At 48.4% G+C, this 8703-nt stretch overlaps 1 protein-coding gene across 1 annotated transcript; it reads left to right on the forward strand.

Moving 5' to 3' along the window:
- Positions 1-2145: 2145 nt before the first annotated feature.
- On the forward strand, positions 2146-8047 carry CCNA1 (cyclin A1). Its single transcript, XM_086481897.1, has 8 exons — positions 2146-2289; positions 3551-3791; positions 4007-4128; positions 4844-5067; positions 5623-5827; positions 6752-6865; positions 7527-7660; positions 7999-8047. Exons 1-8 carry the CDS (start codon positions 2164-2166, stop codon positions 8045-8047), a joined length of 1215 nt encoding a protein of 404 aa, XP_086338023.1. The 5' UTR covers positions 2146-2163.
- Positions 8048-8703: the final 656 nt, after the last annotated feature.

The raw sequence follows: 8703 nt of genomic DNA on the forward strand, positions 1-8703 counted from the left end.
GTGTCCAAATTTTGGGTCGTAGCTCCTACATTTCAACCACAGTGGAGAGCATCTGCCAAGGCACTGACATTTTTGACAGCATTTTTCTTTAACTTGCTCTTTCAGAGCTGCAAAAAGGAAACCCCTCAAAGTTCCCATGCTGTCTCTTCTGGGGCATCACAGTCCTGATATATAACCTAAATCTCATGCTGAGGTTTAAGCTGTTACACTGCTTGCTCTTTTCTTTTCACTGTGGACTTTCAAAGGACTCCTGTGCCACACAGGCTCTACTCCTGTTCATGCTCAGACAGCCACGAGCATGGTGACTCACGCACAGCTTGAGGTTCACCAGAACCTCCTGATTCTTCTCCATAGAGCTGCTACCTGCCTACCTGTTCCCCATCCTGCATTCCTGCAGCTGGTGGCTCTACCTGACCTTGCACTTGTGCTTCGGGAGCACCTCGCTTTTCCAGAACACTTTTCCAGTTTGTCGAGATAATTTCTGAAATCTAATCTCCCTCCCCAGCATAGTCACAGCCCTTCCCAGCACCATTGGTGGTGTTACACACAAATTTAGCAAGTGTGCTCTCTGTGTCATTATGACGTAATGTCATATGACATTATGATTTTTTAGCAATAAAGGAAGAAAAAAATTGATTTTTCCTTCAAAGCAAAAATTTTCTTTCACTTCAAATTACAATTGAGCAATGTTTTCCTAATTCAGGAGTATCAGGACTCTGATTTCAGTCTCTAATTATATTTTAAGTAGCTAGCACTACTCTTCTGGCCTTAAATCAATACTGGTTGATTGTTTCAAAATCTTCTCTGAGAAGAATGGATGTTGTATATTCAATCATAGAATCATAGAATCATAGAATCATAGAATGGTTTGGGTTGGAAGGAACATTGAAGGTCATCTAGTTCCAACCCCCCTGCCATGGGCAGGGACACCTCCCACCAGACTAGGATGCTCAAAGCCCCATTCAACCTGGCCTTTAACAGTGCCAGGGAGGGGGCACCCAGAGCTTCTCTGGGCAACCTGTGCCAGTGTCTCACCACCCTCACAGTAAAGAACTTCCTAACATCTAATCTAAATCTCCCCTCTTTCAGTTTAAATCTGTTACTTCTTGTCCCATCACTACCCTCCCTGATCAAGAGTCCCTCCCCACCTTTCCTGTAGGCCCCCTTTAAGCACTGGGAGGCCACTATAAGGTCTCCCTGAAGCCTTCTCTTCTCCAGGCTGAACAACCCCAACTCTCTGAGCCTGTCCTCATAGCGGAGGTGCTCCAGCCCCCTGAGCATCTTCGTGACCCTCCTCTGGACCCGCTCAAGCAGGTCCATGTCTTTCTTGTGCTGGGGGCCCCAGAGCTGGAGAGATCTTTGGTGGCACTCGCTGTTTGATCCCTCTTGCAGAGCTCTGTAGTTCTGCCAAGAGCTGCTCTTGGGCACAGCTGTGCAACCTGTCCTGCCCTTGTCCCCTGGCTTAGACTTTAACGAAGTGTCACGGGAGTCAAACCCACGCTTAAACCAGCTAAAATCTCCTTTTTTCTTGGTTTTTCCCTTATCCAAGAGGGAAGTCAGAGTCTCCCGAGCCGCGCTGCTCCCGCACCGGCGCGGCTGCCGCTCGCTCAGCCGTTCCTTGCACGCCGGCCACCCAGACACGCTCGGCAGGGCGAGGCGGCCCGAGGCGAGCGAGAGGCGGCGGCTCCCGGGCCCTGCGCGGGCTCCGCGGGCGCTGTGCGGGGCGGACCGGGCCCTGCGCGGGGCGGACCGGGCCCTGCGCGGGGCGGCGCGGCCGGGCCCGCGGGGGGCGGGGTCTCCAGGACGACCCGCCGCCGCCGCCGCCGCTTGGGTTGCCAGGGCGGCGGCGCCGGGGGTTGCGGCCCGGGCTCCCAACTGGCCGCGGCCAACAGCCGCCGCCTCCATTGGCCGCCGCCTATATAGGCGGTCGGCGGGCGCTCCTCGCCGGTGCGCGGCGGCGGAGCGTCCTCCGGGGACCGGTGGCAAGCGGAGCCGGGCAGCGCGGTGCGCTTTCCTGCGGGGCGGGCTGCCCCCCCCCCCCGAGGCGTAACCAAGTATTTCTGGTGGTTTGGGGGATTTTTATTTTTTTCCTCAAGTTTACTTTGTTTGCTTGTTTGTTTTTTTTTTTTTTTTTTTTCTCCGAAAGGTACCGACGTCGAGGCGATGCGCCGCACCGGGGAGAAGAGCCGGGCGGGGCGGCGGGAGCCCTGCCCCGCTGCCCCCCGCAGCGGCGGGCGGGCCGTGCTGGCGGTGCTGACGGAGAACGGGCAGCAGCGGCCCGGCGGCCAGGTGAGCCCCGCCCGCGGCGGCAGCCGCCCTCGTTGCCCGCGGAGCCGCCCCGGCAGCGATGCCGCGGCCGCCGCGCCTCCCCACCCCTCCCCGCCGTGGGGCCGCAGGCACCTGCCGGGGTCCCCGGGGAAGCCGCGGCCGCCCTCCCCGCGGGCCGGGGGGAGCTCCGGGGCCGGGGCTGGCCGGCTGCCGCGGGCACGAGCGGTGCGCGCACCTTCTCCCGAGGTTGCAGGTGGCGGCCTGGGGGCGGTGGGGGAAGCGGCTGAACGGGGCTGCAGCGAATGAGCGTGGGTTTCCCGAGAAACCCTGCCAGTAACACTCAGTCCTAATCTACAAACGCTTCCCCGTGGATATACTTTGAACAAATAATCCGTCCTGTGAGGAATGGAGACTCGGTGAGCCTTTATTTGGGCCCTTACCCTCTAAAGTGTAGGGAGCAGTTTAAGAAAAGTCTGTTCACTGATGGTTACCCAAAGGTCCCAGTGCCGTGTGGCTGGCCATGCTCCCTTCAGGGGGGCCGAGCCTTCAGGAAGCTAAAGTTCACAGCAGGGTATCTGTCTGCATTTCTGTTCCTTGGGCCCTCCTGGAGTCTGCTGGTGTGGTAAGGAAAGTTACTGTGCTGACTTACAGGACCTAAATCACAGCTGTTAGGTGTCCACAAACTCTTCTCAGTTGTGACTGTGTAAAGCCCCTAACTCAGCTGGTGGCTTATTGATAGCAGATGATGTGAAGGGTTGTATCCTGATCATGTGTTGTAATCCTAGGGGTTGTGATGGTTGAGCTCAAAAGTTCAGACTTTGGTTTATGACTCAGCATAAAATGCCTTCTCACAGATTAAGTCCTTCACAAGTCTCTGACAGTGTCTGAGCGCTTCCTTTTGTAGCTTGAACTTGCTGCACTTCAAAGCAGCATCTCCCTGCCAGAACTGAATGTGGAGCAGACCCTGCATTTGCCAGCCCCATTGGAACCAAGCAGCACCCACACCTCATTCTCCTTGGCAGCAGGCATGGGAGATGAGGCTGTTCCCCTGGTTCCTGACTTTTACTACACCTCACGCTCTCTGTGAGGAATCTGTTGCAGCAGGACAACAACAAGTGGTACTTCTGAGGCACCAGCTGCAGCTGGTGGTTTTTCCAGTGAAATTTTATGTTGTTGGTGTCTGAGACAAGGGAAGTGATGTTCTTTTCTAAAACAAGTGATACTTACTGTTGTTTTCTTCCTGAGTTGCCCTCCAACAGCATTACCGTGTGCTCTGTTTCAGGGTGCTACTGTTAAACACTTCTCTGGCTCTGAAAACACCATCCCTTTGTCTAGAAAAGATGAATTACCCGACCTCACAGTCAATACTTCATCAAAGCAAGGGTTTCCTATCTATGTGGATGAATCAGAAGAGAAAGAAAACTACAGTTGCCAAGTGGCTGAAGAGCTGGAATCAAGCCTGGGTGAACTGGACACTAGCGCAATGACATCCAATATTCACCTACTGCTGGATCTGAGTACAGGTAAATCCTGTTACTACTCAGATGGTGTCCATAGCACGAGTACGCGTAGGCTGGTTATGAGTTGTGGTGCTGGTAAGCTGGTGTTGCAATAAGTAACAGTTCAAGGTAACTTGGATTGTGTCTACATGAGGCACAACTCTTCTGTGCTAGAAATAGCAGGAGAAGGTGGAGAGGCTAATTACAAAAGTGTCTTGCTCCTTCTTCTTACCTGTTAGGATCTCCTATGACAATGGACACGTCCTTCCAGTCCCAGCCTGAGGATCACATGGGAGATGCCATAACTCTGACTGTGGAAGAGTATGCAGAAGACATTCATCAGTACCTCCGAGAGGCCGAAGTGAGTGTCTTGTAACAAGCTTATAGATACTTGTGGCTTCTGTGACAGGCTGCAATACTGCAAAGGTGTATGGCTGCCCCAGGATAAGCCAAGGCTGCCACTGAACTGCAGAGGAGAGAAAGCAAGCAGTAAAAGCCATCTCTGAAGGCAGCATCTAGGCAGTGCTGAGATCTTTCAGGATTGCTCTGTGTCCCTAAATTCCCTACCATTGGAGCATCTCTTGACTCTTCAGGATGAAGAGTTCTTGCAGATGGGAGCTGAATGCTGCAAAAATACTAAAGCAGTTGGATGTGATCTCACTGATGGCTCTCCTGCTGTAGTAGTAGTTTTTCCTGCCTTTCTATATCACAGCAGTAAAGTGCAGTCTCCCAATAGGAAGAGGGGGGAAAAAAGAAGTGGTTTGTTCATTTTTCAGGTCCCTCTGAATGGCTCATGTGCTTGATGGCGCAGGCTGTCCATAGTCAATGAGGTCTTTTACTGTTGCGCTAACAGAGTAGCTCCTATCTCTTCAGTGTAGAAATACTATTTTCTAGAGATGCTACTAGCTGCTAATTCATACTACTAGCACTATAATTGTAGTTAGTAGTTATGAGTTATTAATAGTGGAAGAACTCATGTTCCTTTTAGTACAAGTCTAAAGAATGTTAATCAGCTCAGCCATCAATGGCTCTCTTCAGGGTGAGCATCTCGATTCTTCAACTCTCTCTCCAAACAGGTAAGATTCAGACCCAAGCCCTGCTACATGAGGAAGCAACCAGATATCACGACAGGAATGCGTGCCATCTTGGTAGACTGGCTGGTGGAAGTAGGGGAGGAATATAAACTTCGGACAGAGACTTTGTACTTGGCGGTAAACTTCCTGGACAGGTTTCTTTCCTGCATGTCTGTTCTCAGAGGGAAGCTGCAGCTCGTAGGAACAGCAGCAATTCTTGTGGCTGCGTAAGTGTTTAATCTCCTGGAATCTCAGTGAGCTAAAACCTTATTTTTGGACTGAGCCTTTTGGTTTAATTTGAAGGACTGAAGCTTGCAGTGGTAGGTAGCTTCTCATGATGTCTCAAGATTAGCAAGTTCGCTTACTTTGGCACTAGCAAAATGAAACATTTAATGTTTGTGACATGATAAACTGTAGTGGGGAAACCTTGTAACCATAACAGCAGGAGTGAAAACTGCTTTAAGTAGACAGAGTACCCAGCACAGCCTAGGGGTACATGGGTTTTTGTCTGTTGCTGAGACTCTGTCTCTGAGAGCTTGCTGTTAGTCAGGAGCTAACAATGTGAGTGTGTTTATATCTGGACAAATGACTTAGAGTCTCTCTAAACATTTTTGCCCAAATTTGAAACTAAATTGTTACCTAGCCTGGAGAAAGGACTAAAATAAGAGCTCTGCACAAGTCTTAGTAATGTCACGTGCTCATCCTGATATGGGTCCAGCAGAAAGCTTTATTTTACCATAACTTTGAGGCTGACCAATGGGGCTTCTATGTTCCTTTTTCAGGAAATATGAAGAGATCTACCCACCAGAAGTGGATGAATTTGTGTATATAACAGATGATACCTACACAAAGAGGCAACTCCTAAGAATGGAACACCTGCTTCTCAAAGTGTTGGCTTTTGACCTAACAGCCCCAACCATCAACCAGTTCCTACTTCAGTATATTCAGAGGCATGGAGTCTGTATGAGGACTGAGAATTTTGCAAGGGTATGAATTATTCTCCTTTTAGGACTGAGGGGGAGGACTGATCCTAAAAGCAGAACCACTTGTATTTCACTAAGTTATCTGAGCAGACAAGTTCTGTTACTATACTATGCTCTATCAGAAGTTAGTATTTTTTCTTTTGCCAGGTCTTATCTGGGACTGGAACAGGCCTAAGCCTGGATGTGTTGTAGCCTCCTACCTTCAGCAGGTGGCTTGTGTGCTGAGACTGCTGGATAAATGTCTCATGGAAATCCAAAGTTTGGTCTGTCTGTCTGGTCAGGGATAATGCACTGACTAGGCAGTTAGGAATCTGGTGGGGTTTTTTTAACAGTGCCTGCATAGCAAGTCTGCCCTGAACGTGGTGGTACTACATATTGCTACACAATGACACAGGATGTGCCTGCATAGCTGCATAGGCAACCCTGATTAGAAACAGCTTAATCCAAGCTTATAGCAGAACATCTGACCTGATGCTTATCTGCAAAGGGTATAGGATTATACAGTGCCTCTACTCCAACAGAGTCCAAATTCTGTTTCTTAGAGCCTGTCCATTTATTGCTGATCTTCAAGTGAGGTCAACCTATGTGAACAAGAGCCTCAGAGGGTGTCCTCTGTATTTTTACAAAGCATGAATTTTCTGTCTATCTGTAAAATTACATCAAAGCTGATGATGGGACCAGAACTTGAGAATACAATGTAGATTGTTTAGGCATTGGCAAAGTGTGGTCTTTCTGTTCCCACTGAAGCATGCTAAAGGTTCCCCTATAAAAGTAACAGGACTAGAATGCTATTTCTACCCACCAGACACATAACTAATGTTTTTTACATGAAACTGGGACCACTGACAATTTTCAATGCTTGCTATATTGGACTGATTGTACCAGTTAGGCTCATTCTGTTTGAAAAACGTGGGGTTTTTTTGTTCAGTATCTTGCAGAGCTGAGTCTTCTTGAAGCTGATCCTTTTCTGAAGTACCTTCCTTCACAAACTGCTGCAGCAGCCTACTGTCTGGCAAACTATACGGTGAACAGGTCTTTCTGGGTAAGAACAACAACTGCATGTTAATGAGTAGCTCAAGCAGTTTTATGTTATCATTAGAACTAAGCTGAGAAGCAGAAGGAGTGGCTTCAAAGTATGTTGTTATAAAGACTGAAGTCTTAGGATGAGTGTCTGTTCCTGAGCTAATGGGACTACCTGATAAATGAATGTTAAAACAACCTGAAATACCCTGCCTCTTCCCTGAAATGGGAGGGACCTTGCTGTCTTGCTTGGTTACATCAAGTCTGTACCTAAGGCCTTGTTAGTCTTCGATCTCCAGAACTCCTACCCCAAATACGATTCAGGGGCTTTCTGGGAGGGAGGGGAGAGCTGAATGTGTCTATTTGAGTGGAGTGATTACACGGAGTGTCTGCTTTAATGTGAGCCTTGATAGGCCTTGCAACTGTATGTTGGAGGAATAGCTTTAGCAGAGAGTAGGCTCCAGAAAAGATGTGATGGATGCCACATCTTCTTGTCAGACCTCCTGGCACCAACGAAGACCTAGAGTGAAACTGATGGCAGGATACACTTGAATCCTTTTCAAGCCTGAAGAACCTAGTGAGCACTGATGTAGTGAAAATGGTTTCTGCTTCTGTAGAAAAAGTATCTTTTAGATGGGTGCTGCCTACAACAGGGTAACACTGGTGTTTTCTCCTCTGACCAGCCAGAAACACTTGCTGCATTCACTGGGTATTCATTAAGTGAGATAGTGCCTTGCCTGACTGATCTGCATAAAGCATGCCTTGATGCTCCCCATGGCCAGCTGCGAGCTATTAAGGAGAAGTATAAGCACTCAAAGTAAGTAACCAGGAGGCCAGTGTTCTGTAACTTGGGGGCTATAAGGACAGGATGACTCTGGCTTAGCAGCTTGGGCTGCAGCTGCTGTAGCTGACAAACTTCTCATAGTGGTCAGCTTCTGCTCCTGAAATGGAAGCCCCTGTCAGCCTCTTGAGGGGAAAACTTTTCTGACCAGAAGTGTAGTTCATGCATAGGTATACAGATGTACTGGATAATAAATCTTCTGCAGTTTTGCAGGATGATTTTTTTTTTCTTCCCTGGTATATTGCACAAGAAGGTGATATTTTTAAATTTGTCAGCTAAACTAAGTATCTTTAGTGACTGCATTTCTCTTCCAGGTACCTGCAGGTGTCTCTTCTGGAGCCCCCAGCAATTCTTCCTCTATAATAGACTCTGTGGATCCTGGTCTTGAAGATTACTTTGTCCTCATCAGCAAAGCTGGTTTAACATTTGCAGGTCATGTGTCTGTAACCATAGTGATCAGAATGGTTTTTAACTAGTATTTTTTAATTGGAAGCCTTTTTAAAAAAGGATGTTAGACTATAGCTCTTAATATCACTGACAGTGCTTTTAATAAATGTCTTATTACACCATTCCTCTGTGGATCTTCTGACTCCAGTTAATACTTGCAGTAACTGAGTGGAAAGAGTTGTGGTTTCTTACAAAATCATTGTGGGCAGGGCTTTTAAGCTACCTGGTGTGGATAAAGCGTGGCTTGGACCAACACAACCTGACATCTCCATAGACATGGGTGATTTACTGCTGTATCATATCTGTTTCTTCCTCTTCTATGAGATCATGTGGCCATGAACAGGACATATTTTCTGCAGCTTTTTTACTGTATCACAGCAGAAACATCCAGGTGTAAGTGATCTATGAACTCTGAACATGTGTGTAGGAGACCATCAATGTTGATGTAAAAGTTGAACTTGTGTTTATGGAGGTGAATAGCAGGATTCCTCTGCAGGGAGCTGGAGGAAGGGGGGATTGTGGCTGGCAGAGCCTTAGGAATGCTTCAAACACTGGTGGGCAGACTGCAGTAG

Source organism: Leptosomus discolor, chromosome 1 (genome assembly GCF_034619465.1).
Source record: "Leptosomus discolor isolate bLepDis1 chromosome 1, bLepDis1.hap2, whole genome shotgun sequence".
In the NCBI taxonomy this organism is placed as follows: Eukaryota; Metazoa; Chordata; class Aves; order Leptosomiformes; family Leptosomidae; genus Leptosomus; species Leptosomus discolor.

Coding starts and splice junctions, on each gene's coding strand:
- CCNA1 (XM_086481897.1), top strand. CDS start 2,164: ATGCGCCGCACCGGGGAGAAGAGCCGGGCGGGGCGGCGGGAGCCCTGC. Junction 5,828..6,751: donor GGACTGAGAATTTTGCAAGG/GTATGAATTATT, acceptor TTTTTTGTTCAG/TATCTTGCAGAGCTGAGTCT. Junction 6,866..7,526: donor CGGTGAACAGGTCTTTCTGG/GTAAGAACAACA, acceptor TCCTCTGACCAG/CCAGAAACACTTGCTGCATT.